The 19,999-nt window shown below is 43.5% G+C and overlaps 1 protein-coding gene across 1 annotated transcript in view; it reads left to right on the top strand.

Annotated features, from left to right (window-relative positions):
- Window positions 1–983: 983 nt before the first annotated feature.
- The window catches only part of PHLDB2 (pleckstrin homology like domain family B member 2), a 50,643-nt gene continuing 31,627 nt past the window's right edge, over window positions 984–19,999 (top strand). Inside the window, exons 1-5 of the mRNA XM_066340613.1 lie at window positions 984–1,089; window positions 4,295–5,643; window positions 13,477–13,830; window positions 16,379–16,522; window positions 17,360–17,497. Coding sequence (XP_066196710.1) covers window positions 1,041–1,089; window positions 4,295–5,643; window positions 13,477–13,830; window positions 16,379–16,522; window positions 17,360–17,497 — 2,034 coding nt within the window. The 5' untranslated portion in view covers window positions 984–1,040. The remainder of the gene's footprint in view (window positions 1,090–4,294; window positions 5,644–13,476; window positions 13,831–16,378; window positions 16,523–17,359; window positions 17,498–19,999) is intronic.

The following is a 19,999-nucleotide window of genomic DNA, read 5'->3' on the forward strand; positions in this document are numbered from 1 at the left end:
GTCTCCATTCTGCACTTGTTTTTCTGACACATTTCTATTTGCTTGTCCAGAGCTAAGCCCAGAGGACCTACAGATGGTCGCCATTAATTTTGTCACTTGGTGCGATTTTTTGAAAAAATTTTCTCAACCTTTTAAAAACAGATGTGTATAAAAAATTAATAATTCTTTTTAATAGAGCAGCTCACTAGAGGTCATCTATTTGGATTTAGATGTAATTTTGGTTTTTATTGGCTGGGATTCAGTTTTGGCATTTCTTTTAAACCAAGTCTGTCTTGTAGCTATATCAATTTTAAATCTGATCTTAAATAAACTTTTCAGATCCCCATTGCATTCCTAGTCTGGCTCCTTTGGAAACTCAGAAATGATTGGATGCCAAAACATTTCTTTTGTTTTGGATCACATACCTGGTTTTGCACAGGTTTATTCATGATTGCAGGATGCTGGTGTTGTGTGGGTGAACTTGGGCTGTGGGCTTCCCAAAAAAAGTCTTCAGCAGCAAAGTGTCATATTCATAGATAATGGCTTGTTATCAAAACTAATTATATGTACTTTTAAATGGGTAAACCAGCTGCAGACAGGTTTGGTACTTCTGGTTGGGTTTTTTTGTTTTTGTTGTTTTTGGGTTGTTTTTGGGGTTTTTTTGTGGGGTGGTTTTTTTTGGGGGTTTTTTTTTTGTTTGTTGGTTTTTGGTTTTTTGTTTGTTTGTTTGTTTGTTTTATTTTTGGTTTGGTTTGGTTTGGCTTGGTTTTTTTGGTGGTTTTTTTTGGTGGTGGTGTTTTGTGTTTTTTTCCACAGTCACCATATTAAACATGGAATGTCCTTTCCAAATACCTTTTAATGTATTTCTCTTTGAGTTGTCTCTGGAAATTTTACCATAAAAAAAGCCAATTGTTTTCTATATGATGCACTCAAAAAATGCTCCCAGGACACACTCCTTAACACAATGCCTTTTTTTTTCTTTCTTTTACTTTATTTGCAGATCAAAATTCATCTGCTTCGCTCAAAACAGTGTCATTTTAACCACCCTGTAGAAGAGAAATATGATGCCAAACAGAAGTAACCTCTCCTCCTTCCAGAATGTTGGATCAGGTAATCAATTAAGATGAAGTTTGTTTGTAACGCACTGAGATATTTCAGGATTCCTAATTGACTTTGGCCCTTTAATTCTCGTGACACAGGGATAAGATCAGTGCTCTGTCCTTATTCCGTGTCTAACTCCATTTTCCAGGCAGAACAAGGCCACAGCTGGATGTGCTGCAGACAGCCAGCCCTCCCCCAGCACTTTAGTGCCTGTCTGGAATAGATATCAGTGACCCCCAGCTAAACAACTCAGGAAAGGAAGGACAGGAATGAGGGAGGGAAAATAAAACAAAAATTAAAAAGGAAAAAAAAAAAAAAAAAGGGATTTCCTTTTGTAGCTGCAGGCAGCAAATACTTTGCTAAACAGAGGAGCCTTGTGCTGAGGATGAAAGCTGGCTCTGACCTGGAGGCAGGATGGGTTCAGGGCACATCATGAGCTGGAGCTCCCATCCTCAGTCTCTATATCATATTCCTCAAGGTTCTACTCCAACATTACCCTAAAAATAAAGAAAACACACATGAGCTGGTTGGAGGGAAGCAGCTATGGTTTATTCAAGCATGTGCTGTTGTCCAGCTGGGATTTAACTGTATGATTGCAGCCACTGTGCTGCTGGAAGCAGAAACATGGAATATCTGGCATAAGGAGCAGTAGAGAAAAGCTGAAGTGGAGTGGCTGCATGAAGGTATCATGACCTTTTCTTGCTTGGATTTCAAGTACAATGAACCCTTCACTGCTGTGGTGAGCAGGCATGAAAGTTTCCATGAGCTAACTTGTTTTTTGGCAAAAGCATCCAGCCTTTGAAGGATTAAATGTGCCCTACTGCTGTTGCAAGGGAGTGATGAACAATTATTAATGTCCCATTAATATGTCTGCCAAGCTATTTATAGAGGAGCCAGTGAGAGTTCTGCAAAAGTATTTGGACTTAGCTGTGTTAGTTAAGGTTTGGACAGTACAGTTTTCATATGAAATTAGATTTCAGTGTTAAGAGAGATTTGGAAGAGGGGAGGAGAAAGAGAGACTGGAAATAAGGGTCAGTTCCACAATGAAAGGTGAAGTATAAAATGCATATACATTGTGCTTTACATCTGGGCTCTTAAATAACTTCTACACCTTATTCCTCTTTCTTAAAACACCACTAATATGATGAATACTTGATTTATCCTGATAATGTTTTCTTGTCCTGACAAGAGTTCTTTTGAATTTGGTCACATTTTTCCTTTTGTTCATTTGAACTTATTCATCGCTGTTATCAAAACTTATGGAAATAGCTAAAAAATTTCAAGTAAAATATCACAATATAAGAAACTGCAGTTACCCTCCTCAAAGTGGTGATGGAGAACTCCATGAACTCACTGGTTCAAAGGCAGCATAGATAGTTGTATCATCATAGTAAGTATATGATAAATAAATAGAATATAAATCCTGTAATTAGAGCCAGCATAAAAATATTAAATTCTGTGTGGTGGTAGACTTGAAGGTTTAGTTTTGAAGGTGCAGCTTAATGCTTTTGTCCACTCCCAGAGCTTGTAATTAACAACTGCTTCACCAGGTCCACTACAGTCCAGAAGGTGTGTTGTGTTTTAGTTTGATTTTTGGGGTGTGTGTTCAAAATGCTGCCTCCTTTTATCTTCTGCCTATTCCATTCCATTAGTAATGATGGGTACCTTTGCTCTCAAGCTTCCAGCTTGTTCCCAGCTGACCCAGGAGAGCCTGTTGCTGCACTGGGCTGTGCAGGGGCAGCAGAGGACTGCGATGGGCAGGGGTGGAAAAGCAGCTCCCTGGTGCCTTGCCTTATCAGCAAGGAAGGCCCAGAAAGCAGGACCCCAGTGAAGAATGCACTGCCACCTTCCACAGGATCTGAACCCAGTGATTCTCAGTGAAACCAGGTCGTGTGGGCTCTGGTGGCAGGCAGGAGCCCCAAACCCTGTCTCTTGGTTTATATAACTGAAGGGGTACTTGGACTCAAGTGTTGCCTCCAGGGACATTCAGGGCACTTCACACATTACATTCTCCCACCGAGTGACAAGCTGAAGTTCAGTTTCTCATGAGGAGGCTGCAGTCACAGGTGAAATGTGGCTGAGCCAAGAGTAGATCCAGATTTGTCCCTTACTCTCAGAAACAGCACTTGCTGGCTGCAGTAACTGACACTCAGGAGCGCTTTATTAGTTTGAAGTTTAGACTAGCACAGCCCAGGAGCTGCTATAAATGTGAATGGTGTCATTTCTGCATCATCTGAGGTCTAGGTGTAAGCTGGGGGTCCTGGTAATCTCCTGCAGTAACTGGCATGGTCAGGAGGGGAATTCTTTGCTTTTGGCAAAACAGAGCTCAGAACTAGAGTTTGATGCACTGAGGAACAGCAACATCCACCAAAACAAAGGCTTTTTTGGTCTGTGCTCACTTCCTGAGTATCAACTAGATTCCTGAAAAATCAGTAGGATCTGTAACCTTCCCCCCAGCGGTATTTTTAATACTCCTGGGGTTTTGTTGTTTCGAGTGAAGTCATGCAGCCTGGCATTCTGCTTCCTTAAGGTTATCTTTTAACCAAAGTGCTCTTTGCAGATGGAGTTACAGCCTTGTTTTTTTACAGCAGCGAGCTGAAATATCTTGAAAAATGTGCCTTGTTTTTGTATCTTCCTGTTAAGCTTTGCAGGACCATCCACAACGTAAGCAGAAAGGTGACAAACTCCTGCTGAGTTTTAGATTGAGCTCACTAGTGTGTTGGGGCTCAGATTAAAGGAAGAGGTGATCCAGAGCAGTGTCTTATGTCTTTAGCCCTGGGAGATGTGAGCTGGGTTCTTCCCTCTCCTGTCTGCACTGTGTATTCTCCCTGTGACTCAGTTCCACAGCTGTACAACATCAGGCCAGAAATTCTTCCTTACTTCGTGGATATCTGAGGAGGCTCAGGATTATAAAGGCTGAGCCACAGCCTCCTGCAGTGGATAGGGCAGCAGAGAAAGAGTCTAGCCTCTTTTCAGTTGTTTTCCTGATTTTTGGTATGGTTTCCTGCCTCTAGCCCTTCTTTTTCAGTCTCCCATCTTTTCCAGAAACAAATGGGAAAATTGTGCATCTCCTCCTTTGCATAGTGATCTGAGACACACTTGCTACAAGCACAGTAATTACTGCAAAAATTGTTCATGCTATTTTGCAGGCATGCACGGGCAAGAGGCTACTTACTTGCTAAATTTTTTTTTTCTTGTTTTGTCTTCTTTACAGATTCCAGTAAGATTATGGCAGACTACAGCCCCTCACAAAAACAGATGGAATTACAAAATGCTACTTTGGGGAAGGGTTCTGTGGCGAATTCCCTTGAAAACGGTCTCCAGGATATTATGGAAAACCTCAACACGAAGAAATATTCATCAACTCTTAAATTTAAAACAAATGGGGACTACGCTGGCTCTTATTTAACCCTTTCACAACCTATGCCCATTAAACCTAATCCTTCCACCGGTGTTAAAAATGTACACTCTATTAACAAAATTCAAGGAGGCAAGCAGTTTCCCTGTGAAAGCCCATACCTTCCAGATAAAAGCGTCTCTGTGAAGCATTTGGGGTCCATCTCAGGCATGTCTCCGTCCCTCAGCGGGTATAGCTCAGGAAGGACAGATTTTGACCTTCATGCCAGCAGAGAAAACGAAAAATCCCTTGGACACGCGGAGAAGTTTCATTACTCAAAGTACAGTCAGAGGAATAAATCTTACGACAACATCTACTTCCCAGGAATGCTGGAGTCCAAGAAGATCTCGGGCTCTCTCCTGACTGTGTGCAGTGGAAGCTCGGGGAACGAGGTGGTGCTTTCCCCTGGGAGCAATTCTGGGGCAGCCAGCATGCCTTCTAGCCCAAAGCAAGGCAGGAGGATGACTGCTGAAAACAGTCTGGCCCTTCACATAAAGCCAGTGAAGTACAGGGATGGGGTGATGGAAACTCTGGGCTCACGGCCCAGGAAATACTCTGGTGGCTCTCTAAGCCACATGGGAATGTACAGTCGTTCTCTACCCAGGCTTTACAGATCAACAGAAAACCAGCTGGTGCCATTAAGTTTGCCCCCCAGAAGCTCTCTGGGTAACAGTAAAAGGAAAAAACTCGGAGAAAAAGATCTACCTCAGAATGCTTTTGATGCCGATAATTACCTGAATTTTTCTTCTTGCAGCTCAGGGGTTTCACCACATGCAAACTCTGTCTCTGGGAGTAATCCCTATGTCAGTTCAACTCTTAGTGTTCCTGCCAGCCCTCGAATCGCTAAAAAAATGCTTTTAGCACCTTCTCCCCCCTATCTCCCTGATGACTTCGATAGACTTGGACTCTCAGGAACAAGTCCCAGTAGTTCTTTCTCCCCGGTGGATTTTGACAGGTCGTTCTCTGTCCGGAGAAATCTTTCCAGCAGCTCCGTGGAGCTGGATGACCCAGATGTGGAAAGTTACAGACAGACTCCCAACTCCCTGCAGACATCCGTGCGAGAGAGGAAGAACAGCATCAGCTCCATCTCGGGGAGGGAGGACCTCATGGACTACCACAGGAGGCAGAGGGAGGAGCGCCTTCGGGAGCAGGAGATGGAGCGCCTGGTAATCCTTCCTCTTCCTTATCTGTGGTGTTTAGCATTGCCAAAACACCCTTCTGAGGTCTAGCCAGCAGGAGGATACAGCAAAGACTGAGCTGCTCTCGTTTTGAAATTCAAATGCAGCCTGCTCCAGAAACCTTGTTTATTATCACAGTGCTGCTGGGGTAGGCAGTCCCATTCAGCCACCCAAAGAGATGTGGGAACCCACATTTAAATACACATGTCAATTGTGTTCAGTTCTCCTGCGGGCTGTGTTAAAATGTCTGCGTAAAAAAAACCCACAAACTGCGCTGCAGGGACCCTGCAGGACTTCCTGTTTCAGATGATGGCACTGTTTTGTGGTAGGTGGGCAAAGAAAAAGAGATTCTGCTATGAACTGCTCAGCCTCGTGTGCTGCTGAGTCAGGTATACATTGGTGTGGGCTGAACAGCCATCAGCAGGGTTTTTTTCTGCTTAGTTTACATTTTTTCCTTCTGAGCACGTTCATTGAAATAGAGGCCTCCTTGCTTTTCCCCGTCCCAAGATGGAGAGTAGCAGAGAGGGACAATTCCTCTCTTTGTCTCCATCAGTATAAAGCAGTGCAAACTGCCTCAGCTTGGGATTATCTAGGCAGTAAAATGTAATTTATGTGTTACTGAAACAGTTTGTGGGTGGGAAAAGTAAAGAAGTGTTCAGAACCCAGAGATGTTTGAAACAGTTTTGTATTGAAACTGTCTCTGGAAGAACATACAACAGTTCTTCCAAAGGGTTTTCAAAGTGGCTTTGGGAATCTCTGACCCTAATTAACATGCATTCATATTTTATTGTCCACATAGAGATCATTAGATGGGTCAGTTGGTGTTTCTGAGTCTTAAATTTGAGACGTTAACTTTACATTTGGGTGCCTTCATTCACATATTAAGAATTTGAGCAAAACAGCCATAGGATACCCTTAAACCTGTCTAGTTTGCATCCAGACAGCAAGCCTGCAGGGATACTTTTTCACTTTCTGGGTGAAAAGCCATGGGGACAGTTGATGCAGGGATGATGGCAGTGTGGGAGAAGGGGATGCCTGTCAGTGATCTCCAGCAATGACCAGTGCCTGTGCAGGGCCACAGTTCCCACCTTGAATTGTATGAGTGACCCATTCAGGCTGAAGAATTGTAACCCAGTGAGATGCCTCCTCCCTGCCCATCTCACCTGTGTCCTCGATGTAAGCTTGTGAGGAGACACAGGAGACAGGAGTCTGCCTTTTCCCCTCCCTCCACTGATCACTGCCATTTATAACATACACGCTGTTGTTGTTGTTTGTGAGAAAGTGAAGTCTTTGCCTGCTCAAAGGCTGTAGTGTTGAGGCTCAGGTGTGAGAGAGGTTTAGGCACTGTCCCCTCCCAGCTCCATGAGTGTCAGGGCAAGTCCATCTCTGTCCTGCATTTTTCCCCAAACCTCTGCTGGCCCCGTGGAGCTGCAGCCTCTCGGGAGCTCCCCAGGGCAAGGACCAGCTGGGAGTGAAATGGCCGGGTGCCTTAGGACAAAGGTCTTGGGAAACAGCAGGAGAAATGTTGTTTCTCCCTCTTCTTTCTGCCTTTTTCCTCTGCTCCTTTCAGTAATCTTCTTCTAGCCCTGGGGTGTTGGGTGCGCAGTGATGATTGCTTCTTTGCCTCTTATCAGGAAGTTTTGCAAGCAGTCACGCTGTAAAACCTGAGATAATCAGTCATAAAAGCAACATATTTGTGTTTCAAAGAGAACAGCCTTCTTTTTTGTTTGTTTAATTATTGCAGTGATACAATTTGTACTGTTTATTATTGGGTTGTTTCAGTGTTCAGGGATGCTGATAATCGTTCTGGTCTTATGTTTGGATGAAATGGCTACATTCCCACTCCTCAGTATTTCCTCTTGCTCAACAATACTTCCTTCAAGTCCCAATTCTTCATAGAGAGAATTTGCTTACTCGAATTTATTTTTTGAAAGCTTTTGAAAGCAAGAGGATGTTTTGTGTGTTGCATATACAATTTGAACATGGAGGATTTTCCTCCTGCTTGAGCTCATCTTATGCTCAAGATACTGATCCATACCTGCTCCATTCTCCATTTGCCAGAGCTGTCTGGTAGAGGAGTGAAATATCAGGACACTGCCTCCTTCCAGTGATTTGAGAGTCTGAAAAATGCCACAAGCAGGATTCTAGACCTCTGAGAAGCAGGAAGATATATATTAATAAATCCACACATCAGTTCTTTGTGCATTAGGGCCTGTCCTGTTCCAGTGTTATTCTATTTTGTCCTTCTGTGTAGATCCCTGTCCCAATGATAGTCAAGGATGTGTCCAAACAGGGAGATGATATATCCAGCCAGAGCTTTCAAAGAAAATTTGTCCTTGTGTACTGACACGGGCAAAGGATCCATGTCTGCTCAGGGCTCTCTTTTTTATGGGCTGGGGGAAGGTGGGAATAAAAAACCTCTACTAAAGAAGCACCCATGGATGTCAAAGCTGTGTGCTCTGAGCTTTCAGCACTGTGTGAAAGCACAGGCTGAGGAGCTGGCAGGTGAATGTTAGAGGAAATGTTGTCTCTCTGTGCACGGGTGTCGGGATTTTCCATAGTGGCTTTTTGGAGCACCATAGGGAGAAGAACAGTGTAGGAGTACTCAAATAAGTCCATCAGAAAAATAACAGCCTTTTTTAGAAGACAAGACTGCTCTGTGGCCCGGATAAGAAGTGGAGAGTATCCTCCTTTGCACCAGCAGTGTCCCTGTAGCTATTCTGCTGGCACAGAGTGGTTTGGAAGTGTTCTATTTGATAACTGATACTCACTTCCTGGCTTCTTTCGGTAGTAAAATCCATGCACTCACTGCAGTCTGACCTAGTGTCTGCCCTTGAACTCTTCTGTTTACTTACCCTTGTTTACTTTTTCTTTTCCATATGAATTATTCTGTGAGATTTACTTGTGATTAGTTTGCTTTTAAGTGTCAGAGGTTCCTCTGGAAGTTTGCAGGCTGCTGCAGCCTGCGTATGAAAACAAATAATCTGCTGTCATTGCCCAAAGAGAGAACCAGAGATGGGAAAAAAAAAATGAACAAATAATAAAAATATGCAGGTTGGGTTTTTTCTTTAGTTATTTAAAAGTCTAAGTTTTGATTTGTTCTTGTGCACCAAATTCAAGAGACACATATGTACTGTGTAGGATTTGGTGGTTTTTTGGATTTTTTTTCCTGTCTGAGATGAAAACCCCATTGTGGTAGCTGCTGGAAGTAAAAGGGGCTCTTTTTCTTCAGCCCATGGGGTGGATGGGAGTGGAACTGCACAGGCTACATAGTTGGGTAGATACTAAGGGCCATCTGTTTTCTTTGATAGCTGCTTGTTTAAAAAGCACTGAAGTTTTCCGTGCTGGTTTTTAGGCAGTACAGTGTATTTCCTCTAGATGGTGGTAGGTACCTAAAAATTAGAATTGCAGGAGGTTTGGGATGCCTTCCATTGCCCAGCTGTCTGTAGGGGTCTGTAAACACACGTAAAGGTTGTTCATGAAGTTTTACTAGAGCCAGGATTTGTACTGGGTAAGGTTTCAATTTATCAATGCCTGAATGAGCAGAAATAAAATTCAAGGGGCTTATTCCATAGTCCACTTTGTCACAGTCAGAAGAGCACTGAATTTCATGAGTTTATTCAGTAGGGGAATATCCCTACTAATACAGAATATCCCTGTGCATGGCTGGCACTGATGCCTTATACAATTTAGTAAGAGAAAAGGAAGGGAAAATTAAATGAAAGTATTTTGGAGTTTTTAAGATGGTAATTAAAATCATGGTTAAGATGATGCTTTAAGATGGTGCTTTAAAATCATGGTTAATAGAGCTTTTGTAAATCTTCATACAGTTTGCAGAAAGCCTCTTATACGTATTTTATAAATTTTTATTGGCACTGTGTCTTTCTGTAGACCCTTTAAGCATAAAGTAGCCAAGCTGTATGTAAAACTGTAAGTGATTAGCTCCTAAAGGAGCCCCAACCAAGCAGATAAAGGCTAGCTTCAAGGTCATTTTTCCCACCACTAGTATTTGACAGTGTCTGTAGTGTTACAGAATAGCTACTTAAACTTAATTTAGTTTTGTAATTGAATGAGTGCTGTGTAATAGGATAAAACCCCCTGCAGAATATAACTGATATTGATGGCTCCATAATTTTCCTGGAATATTCAGATTCAGTTGTGTTCTAAAACATTTCTGTGGCGTCTTTAATAAGCCAAAATCTGGCTTACATATGCTTAATTTTAGCAACTATATATAGTATGCAAACCAACACAATGGTGCAGGAATAAATCAATTGCAGGAGACCTGTTCCAATTTAGAGAACTTAAATACTCCTCTGGAGCTCTGGTCCTCAGGCTTTTGCCCTGTGTGGTTTGAAAAGAAGCATGGGCACAGGTACTGTAGGGACAGAAGGGCTGAGCAGGGCTGTTCTTTTGGCAGCCAGTGGCCCTCTCTCAGGAGCAGAGAGCTAATTCTCAGGAAGCCATCTGCTGAGCTCCTCCCTGCAGGCTGTCTCTGCTCTGTGCCACTGCTCTCTCCTGCTTTTACCTGCCCAGTTCTCCTGTGGGAAGGAAAGGAGGAGGCACACTGCTCCTCTGCACGCTGCTTCTCTGTGCAGGGGTCTCTGCTGTCAGAGCTGCTGCTGAGAGAGGGGCACTAAACACAGGGGCTGCCTCTGAAAGCTGTGCTGCTGGTGGTAGCTTTGGAGCTGAAGCACTAAGGCAGAACAAGGGCTGGCAATGAGAAAACAAACTGGTGCAAACTGGAGGGGAGGGAAAGAACGCTTGGAGCACTTTTCTCAGTCCCAGTTCGAGTTCATCACTGAAATAAGCTCCTTAGAAATGTAGGAGAGAAAGAAGGAGGAAGCTTTCTCCAGCCTCTCATGCATGAGGTAGTGAATGTGCTTGTAAAAGAAAGCCTGGGGTTTTTCTGCAGCTCTCTCCCCAGCCTCTCTGCCTCTTTCCCCCCATCCTTTCTGACTGGCTGCTGTTCCCAGCTTTTGCTGAGAAGGTGGTGGTTTGTCTGTCTCAGCAAACAGGGGGAAAACAGCTTCTTCAGGCTAAGGGCACCTGGCTGCATAGAGCAGCCATAATTCATGTTAGTCTTTGTCACAAGGGATAGATTGCATATGTATTTTTAATGGAATTTGAGGTTATCCAGTTCCTAATGGCACTTACCTGAGAAGCTTCCTGTTTGCCACAGCTGATAAACCAAGGCTTGCCTTGATTCCCAGATACAGCAGCACTTCTTGAATCTGTCAGAAAAGACATTTTATGGGGAAACACACTGACCAGTTTACAAGGCTTGACTCAGCAGCCACCCCTCCCATCAGAGCCAATTTTAAATCAAGTTCCTGCTTTTGACATACCTTTTCTTCTTTTTTATTTTTTTTTCCTCTGCTGTGTCACAAATAACTTGGGTCATATCTCTTGCAAAATTATTGACTGGATTTTCCAAGTGCCACTTGTTCTGTGTTCTTCATTGCAAGGGTGCTTTCCTGGCTTCCTTCTTCACTGAGAAGTTCTTTCTGGAAACAGCTATATGCAGGTGTGCTGGAGCTGGAATGAGCTGGCTGAGATGAAATGATGAGAATAGAGTGTATAAAATAACCACAGAGCTTCCTGTCCATAAGCCTCTCAGCACATGTCAAAATAGAAGTGAGAAATATCAGTATTTCTGTAACGTGTCTGAAAGCTCATCAGGAATTTTTTGAAGACCGGTTTTCCTGCAATTTTTTGAGCTTTTTCTGAGCAACTGAGACTTGACAGAGGAAAGACAAATCTATTTTTTTTTCCTGACGGCTCGGCAAAGGGCTGGTTTGCAGCCAGAACCCCTCACCTGAGCATTTAGGCTGGAATGAGCAGCGGGCAGCGGCCCTGCTTTGAAATTTGTCTCCTATTATTGCCCAAGGGATGGCAGCTCGGTGTGGGGAAACCTGATCCAGCCTGTTGTTGCAGGAGGGAAGGGACCTGGTGTCCTGGTGTCCGTGTTTCCCATCCGTAACCCTTAGGACAGGCCTGGTGCTGTCACAGCAGGGAGGGCTGTGAAATTACCGGCTGTCCCCGCCAGCCCTCGCACAGGGCTTTAGGAATTGGGCTGCCTGGCCAAAACACTTAGTGAGAGGGAGCACAGCAGCTTTGGAGAGTTATAATGGTGTGGATCCTTCGGGGTTGAAGGATGTTTAAGAATCTGCTGGACCTGTTTCCTGGAAAATAGAAGCTTGCTGCCCCTGGCTCCGTTCTTTCAGCGGCTCGTCTCGTTACAGGAGGATTCCCAGGAAAGCTGCAGTGGGAAGCTGGGAATAACCCATCCAAAGGCAAAACTGCTCTCTCACAGCGCTCTCCTGTTTGGGTTGTGCCTGGAGAGGGCTGGGTTCAGGCAGGTTCTGCAGCTCAGAGCTCTTGTTTGCGGGTGATGTGCACGTGTGGTGCGCACAGCCAGGTAACAACCTCTCAGCAGCCCTGTAAAACTTGGGGTGTGTGTAGCCACTGTTCAGTTTTCATACCGTGCTGCAGGGAAAGCTGGGGCACTGCACTGCCTGCCCTCTTCTGCCTGATCCTTATCTCCTGGGCATAGGAAGTGCTGGGGCTGGCAGAGCTAGCTGCTGTGCAAATGCTCTTTGCAAATGTAATTTCTCAGCTCGGTGAGAAATCCAAGTGTGTCTGTGGTGCTTCCTGGGGAGGGAGGCTGAGGACGCTGGGTTTTTTGGTTTTCTTTTTAAATGCTGCTGTAGAAGGATCCCCTAGCAATCAGAAATCAGATCGTTAGTGCAGGTATTAATGCCAAGCTTGGAACTCTCACAGTGGTCTTTTTTCCAGCAAAATTTTAAATAGGCTTATGGTAAGCAATTTTTTTTTTCTTTTTTTTCCTTTAATGAAAGTAATGTGAAATTACATAAGTGCTTTACCTCTTAAAAATGAAACGGTATAAAAAAAATCTATCTGAAATAGAAGTTACCAGAAACTATGCACACAGTAAAATAAAATAAATATAGCTTGCTAACAGCTGATAAAAGGTATCCTAGAGATCTAGAAATCTTTCAGAAATTCAATGTTTATCGCAACTTGAAGCATATCAAGTCAAAATGACACAGCTACTCTGAGTCTCAAGTTTGAAATGTTGGTATGAATCCACAGGGAATTTGAGTAAACTGGTAAATAAAGATTTCCTCCACTTCTGTGCATTTGACATGTATTTTAGATATGATGCTTCTTTTTTTCTGTTAATGCTCCTAAAACTGTGTTTTTCAAAGTGTGGACTAATTCTCTGAAAAGGAGGGATCACAGTTAACAAAATGGAAAATGTGAAAAAGTCAGGGATGGGTGAGTTCATGGAAAATCTGTGCAGTATTTTGCAGCTTGGTAGGAATATAGTGTAAGTGTGAAGTGGAACAATTAGTGATTTACGTAGTGAGATTACTGGACACATGTACATACAAATGGGGTATAGACACAGAAACCTCCACAAAAAATTTAAAAGTGCATTTCACAGAAATGAATAGCTGGTTCAGTAAGATGTCCTGACACTTATTGATCTTTCCAGTGTAGAAAGTTGTAATATCCTTAAAATCTTTTTGCGCGTTAATTTTGATTCTTCCTCTTGTAATTTATTTATTATAGTTTATGATCTCTAAGTGGTACAGTTTATTATCTCTAAGTGGTAGATGGACTTCACAGGGACTTTAATCCTTCACTCTAAAATCCAAACTCAAAGAACGAACAAAACCCCAAACCAAAAAAAAAAAAAAAAAAAAAAAAAAAACCAGCAGACCTTTTGAGCTCCATCTTTACTTTATGTCACACATGACACGCAGTGCTGTTGTCTTTTTGTGGACTTTTTAGGAGCGGCAGCGGCTGGAGACCATCCTCACGCTGTGCGCCGAATACTCCAAACCCGACGGCGACCCGGCCGCCGCCGCCGTGGCCGACGTGCAGAAAATCAACCGGGAGCTGGAGCGGCTTCAGCTGTCGGACGAGGAGTCGGTGTTCGAGGACTGCCAGGCGGACACGAAGCCCAGGGCGCGGCTGAAGTCGTCGGCCAGCGACTCGGAGTTCTCGGAGCGCGGCCCGGCCGGCGCTCTGCCCTCACGGGCGCTCAGGGCCGAGGAGGCCTTGGGGGCCGGCACCGGGCCTCCCTCAGCCGCCGCCTTCCTCAGGGACCCCGCCGAGGCCTCCTACCTCAGCATCACCCCCAAGGTAACGTGTGCCTGAGGGGACGCGGCAGTGCTGCTGAAATCCTCCCGCGGGAGCCGCCGGCCTCCCGGACTGCGGGCCGCGGGGAGGACAAACTAAAGTTAGGGTCTCTGTGAGGAGTCCGCACGTCCACACTGATACAGTGATCAATGTCCTACTGATGTTTATCGGTTGTGCGTTTATATTTATCTTCTTACAGCTTTGTTTATACGTTTATGTATTTATACGGCGAGGCACACAAAGAGTGTGCACATCGGCCGCCTTAAGGTGGCTGCTGTATTAGCACTGTATATTTACATGGGAACACCCGTTAGAACCCGGAATACCTTAAGGGAGAGAGGTGAATTTTTGATGTGCCATAAAGGCCCACAGGCCCGAGGAGCCCACAGGCCCCACAGGCCAAAGGGCCCAGTCTGGGATTGCTCACACCTCACTCCAAACACAAATTGTGTCCTGCATCTCTTAGAAACTCTGCTACAGTTAACCTCAGAACTCGGACATGTAAGGCATGAGGTGTAGAAGATAAAGCCAGCAAATTCCAGGTCTTGTGGAAGGTAATGCTACTGGAATTGGGTTTTTTTTTAGTGGGATATGCTGTTCAGGAAGAGTTTTAATCCAAGGGAGAAGGATTTTGTAAGGCATGAGGTGTAGAAAGTATAGCCAGCAAATGATTATTCCAGGTCTTGTGGAAGGTAATGGTACTGGAAGTTGGGTTTTTTTAGTGGGATATGCTGTTCAGGAAGAGCTTTAAGATCTTCCAAGGGAGAAGGATTTTGTAAGGCATGAGATGTAGAAGATAGAGCCAGCAAATTCCAGGTCTTGTGGAAGCTAATGTTACTGGAATTGGGTTTTTTTAGTGGGGTATGCTGTTCAGGAAGAGCTTTAAGATCTTCCAAGGGAGAAGGATTTTGTAAGGCATGAGGTGTAGAAGATAGAGCCAGCAAATTCCAGGTCTTGTGGAAGGTAATGGTACTGGAATTGGGTTTTTTTAGTGGGATATGCTGTTCAGGAAGAGCTTTAAGATCTTCCAAAAGAGAAGGATTTGCTTGAACAATCACAACTACTTAAATAAAGAAGGTTTCCAGCAGCCTGCTCAGCACCCTGCTGAGATGCAGGAGGGAAGGGATGCTCTGCTGTTCCCTCCCAGCCTGAGGCTCTTGTAACAGGAGTATGTTTTCTCACATGGGAGGTGAAGAGGAGTTACCTGAGCTGAATTATGTGTCTGCTCTCCTTTCCTGGGCTTGAGGCACTTGCCAGCTCAGTGTTGTCCCTTGGGGATGATGACAGCGAGCCTCCTGCCCCTCCAACCCCACTGCTGCCTTTAATAGTCAGCACCTCCTTTGCTAGGAGCAAAATGACACCAAGCAAAGCCATAAAAGCAGGTTTCTGTTTAATAAGTTCACGCCTTTAAAATACTTTTGTCTCTTCCCTTTACTATTATTTACACACTGTGTGATCTTCAGCGTGGTTATATGCCTCAGGTGAATTGTATTTAACCCTTGCTACACTCACAACTTGAGAAGAACTGTGTGTAAAAGAGGAGAGAGGTGTGACAGAAACACATTTTCACTCCCAAAGGGTGATTTTTATGGAAATCTGTCTGCTGAGTCTTCTGGTGGGAAATTGTGTTGAACAGAAACATGCTAATATGGCTTGACTTGGTCTTTCCATGTTGAAAAGACACATTTCACTTACAAGTTACTGTGGTCTTGTGTTTCCTTCCCATTTGTTGCTTTCTTCATGCAAGTCAGAGATCCTGTTTTAAATCCTTATTAGGAAGGTGAAATCAAAGATGTTGTGTTTCCAAACCAGAGACCAGACAAAGAGGCTTTGCTGCTAGGATTACTCCTGCTAAATCAAGGAATACCATTCATTCAGCCATTGTGAAGGGAGTTCTGTTAAGCCCTGAGGAGAGCAGCAGCAAGCAACTGCCTTAATGAAGTGCAGCTCGTTTTGAAATACTGAGCTCAGTTTTGTTTCTACATAATCTTGTTTAATTCTTGACGCAGGTATCTAGTGAGGAAATGGCAGTGAAAAGAGGAGCATTAAGGTCGTGATTTCCTCGGTGTTACCTGGGGAGATGGAACCAACTTTTGTCCTTACCTTACAGAAGCCACCCATCTTAATGGCTGGTTACAAAAATGCCCTATCCTAACTCCTGGCCTGTATTAAATGGACAGCTGGAATTTACAGGAAAAGCATCTCCATCTGTCGGTGTTATTTTTATAAGGGAAAAATTGGGATTTTTACAACCTAAACAGCACAGCACGTAAAGTATTCTCAAAGGTTAAGTTTTAGTAATTCCTTTAGAATGAGTAGTATTTAATGTTAAGTATAGTATTTACTTCCAATGCCTGGAAGTAAGGTATCATGTTTGTTTCTCTTGTGCACCTCCTAAATATAGAAACAGCAATGCAGTCGATAGGAAATCTGTACTGGGTTCAAAACCAGCAGTGCCATACTTGTCTAAAATGAAAACCATATGAAAGGGGGCAGAAAGGAGAGGCTTTGGCTGTTTTTGTCATGAACCTCCTGTCATGTGCAGCTGCAGCTAGCAGAATACAGCAGTGAAGAGCAGAGAAGGCAGGAGCTCTGTCGGCTGGAGGAGGAGCGCATAGTGATCCTGAACAACTTGGAGGAACTCGAGCAGAAGATCAAAGATTTAAATGACCAGATGGATGAATCCTCAAGAGAGGTATGAAAATGCAGTTTTTGGTTTTCAGTGTCTTGCCTGTTACGTGTGTCTACATAAATCTGGTGGTTCAGCAGGTACAGCATGAGGGAGCTCAGGGATGTGTGTAGCCTTTATGTCCTTTTTCACCAGCTTCACAAACCTGGCAGTCTCCTCTTAGGAAGGGTATTTTTCTCCAGCTGGGGGGATGCTTATGGTGCTTGGATTAGCCTTTCCCAGCTGTAACCATTACCCTCTGAAGTGGAATTGGAACAATCCTGCTTGTTTAATGGTCACTCAGCTGATCCAAATGCCTCGTGTCACTTGGGAGTTTTATGGTGCTATCTCCTGCGCCTGTTTAAAGGGAAAGGAAGTGAGACAACTTCCTTTCAAACCTCCTTGGCTTTACAGTGGCAAGGGTATGCTGGCATCCTCTTGCCTTCTGGAATCTCACAGTTGCACACTAAGCTGGCCAGGCATTTGGGTTGTGCCTGTTCCAATTATCAGCAACAGGAAAGGAGCAGCTGTTCCAGGAGGGTTTCCTACGGAGCCTGGGCACAGAGACAGTGTCATAACAGGAGGGAGCACAGAGAAGAGATAAAAACCAAAAAGTTCTGGAAAAAAGAATCTTCAAGCTCAAGTTGGTTTGGACTTCATTTTGCAGTATTTTATGTTGCAGTTTTACTTTTTCTCAAATTTGTGACCTCTTTTTAACTCTGGAAAAACTTATTTTTTCACCTCCCCTTTTTAAACGATATTTCTCTCTTCTGAACCAACTCATTCCCCTCCCCACTGAAAATAATGTGTGTCAAGATTTCTTCTGACTCTGGACTGCTTCTGAAAGATGTTTTTTGTTCCTAGTTGGATATGGAATGTGCCCTTTTGGATGGGGAACAGAAATCTGAAACAACAGAGCTGCTGAAAGAGAAGGAAATATTGGATCATCTAAACAGAAAAATAGCTGAACTGGAGAGAAATGTTATTGGTGAAAAGACAAAGGTAATTCACTTCCTGTGGCTTGCTGTGTGCTCTGTTCCCCTTGATTTTCAAAATATATTTATGTGGTTAATACTAATGGAGCTTATTTGATGAAACACTGCCTGTAAGTAAATTTGCTTGATAAATATCAAGACAAGAAGAAAAAATAATTGTTTCACCATAATTTCCCTTTAACAGTATTGTTTTCCAAGGTATGGTTGACAAGCAAAATACAGTAAGTAAAGTAAAAAGACTTGACCTACTGTTAAGATACTTTTATGAATTAAAACACCATATAGGGCTTGTACTTGGGTTATCTGTTGTTTAAAAGAACAGTATTAATTGAACTGTTCCAGTACTCTCCATTATATAATTTGGGTGAAAAAAAAAGAAAGTATATTTTCTCAGCAAAGGAACAAAATGAAAAAGGGTGCAGTTTTTATCTAATATCATATAGAACATATAAGACACTGATCAAGTATGTAATTTTAAAGTAATTATATTCTTCATTTTTTTTTTCTTCTGACTGACAATTTAAGTACTGTGGCATGTTCCCTCTGTGATTAAGTCTCAGAAATTAATTAGTTTTGATACACAGTCACATACTTTATTGCTCTGAACTACAGAAGAAATAGATAGGCATCTGTTTCCTGGATAAGATAGCAGTATAAGGAGGTTTTTAGTGCAGAAATGGAGAGGGCCTGCAAGACAAAGTGGCATCACTGAAGCCAGGGAGTGCAGGTTCCCTCCAGCAGGGTCTCTGCTGGCCTCTCCAGGCATGCAGTCCCCTGCTCCACAGGGGATGTGCCACGGCTAATAATACCTCAAGGGCAGGAAGTTTTTCCAGGGATTTCAGCCAGTGTTGTTTCCTTTTTCAATTTCACCCTGTGCCTCATCATTTAGACCTGTCACTTGTGGAGCTGCTCTCAGTTCCACCAGTTCTAGCTGGTCTCTTCTCTTCTCTTAAGCTTTCCAGAAATATCTGGAAGTCTTCTGCATTTCTTGCTTAGAAAAGCTGGAAGTTTTTAGCACTTTCACAGTTCCCATTTCATTCACACCTTACAGCTTGCAGTGCTTTATTCTGAGCTTTCTGTCTTCAGTTTCTGCCTGCTCTTTCTGGAGCCTGGCTGCTGCTTTGTGGCCTGTGTCTGAAAAGGAGAATGGTGCTCCCACATCTCCACTCCGTGGGGAGACAGTGCACATCCAGTTTGAGTTTGAATCTCCCTGCAATTCTTCACTTTCCTTTGTGCTTCTGTGCCCCTCCCTGATCCTTCAGCTCTCAGTGTTGCCTGTGGTCACATTTTAAGTTGCCTACAGGACGTGTTTTGTCCTTGCCTTTTAGTGGAAAGATGAGTTTAAAGTGGGTATCAGCAGATAGGAGGTGCCACCAGATCCTCTTCAAAAAGATGCTGCTGGAAGGTTTGGTTGGTGAGTGGTAATAAATAACGTGCTCAGAAATTCGGGAGATCTTTTGTCTTTTTTATGGCTTTCCAGTAGCCTGAAGGTTCAGTTAAACTAGTGGAAGTTACTGTAAAATCTGGAGGAAATGGAACTTTCCTTGCAGCCACCTGTTGGTGTGCAGGTAGCAATCAGACAATTCAAATGACAGGTATAGTTTAAATTTTCAGTTGAAATGAAACATGGGAAGCAGCCTGTAAAAAGCACTTTTTGTTTAAAAGGTAAGTTCACTCAAAACATCTTTTTCAGTACGAGGCATGGCACTAGTCAGATCAGCTGCAAAATTTTCGTTGTGTTTTATTTTGTATTCCTCTTTGTTTTAAACAAACAGACCCAGCTGTGAGTGTGTGCTTTAAACATCAAGCCATGGCTCAGTTAGTACTGAAACTGTCTTTGTGGGAACACACTCACAGTTTTGTTCTGTTGTTGTTTTGGTTTTGTTTGGTTGTTTTTTGGGTTTTTTAATATGTCTGAAAGGCTTGTATAAAAGTGAAAGTTGAAAATAGAAATGAGAGGCAGGCTTCTACAAAGGGAGTAATTAATAAAGTGACAGCTGAAGTGTTCTGGGGAAAGCAGGGTCAGCCAGCCAAACAGATGGCACTGATCCTGTCAACAAATAAAAGTTCTGGCTGGCTTGAAACAGTGGCATTTTTTAAAGCTTCATTATTGTGTCTGTGTTGAAGTTCAGCCATGCAGCTCTGGTGCAAGATAGTTAATATCTTGGCTCTGTAGTAATACAGAATGAACCTCACCCACAAAAAGGGGCCTCAGGTGGAGGTGATAGGTGGTCCCTTTTGTGAAGGAATTTGAAACTTAGGACAGAATTAAGGCTTGGCTTTTGACCAGGAGTTTCCACTCTGCTGATGTGTTATGTCTTGCTGAAACAAGTGTCTGCAGGTTGGTCACAATTTCTATTAGCTGCCTGAACATTTCACCCCTGCTGATACCTGGGCTCTTGGATTTGGTGGGGCTTCAAGGCAGGAAGTTGTTGGGGTCTGGAACAGTGGTTAGTTACATTTCTGCCGGGGTAAGGGAGTGCTATCTGAACACACCACATGCTGTTGG

This window comes from Sylvia atricapilla, chromosome 2, assembly GCF_009819655.1.
Source record: "Sylvia atricapilla isolate bSylAtr1 chromosome 2, bSylAtr1.pri, whole genome shotgun sequence".
Classification (NCBI taxonomy): domain Eukaryota; kingdom Metazoa; phylum Chordata; class Aves; order Passeriformes; family Sylviidae; genus Sylvia; species Sylvia atricapilla.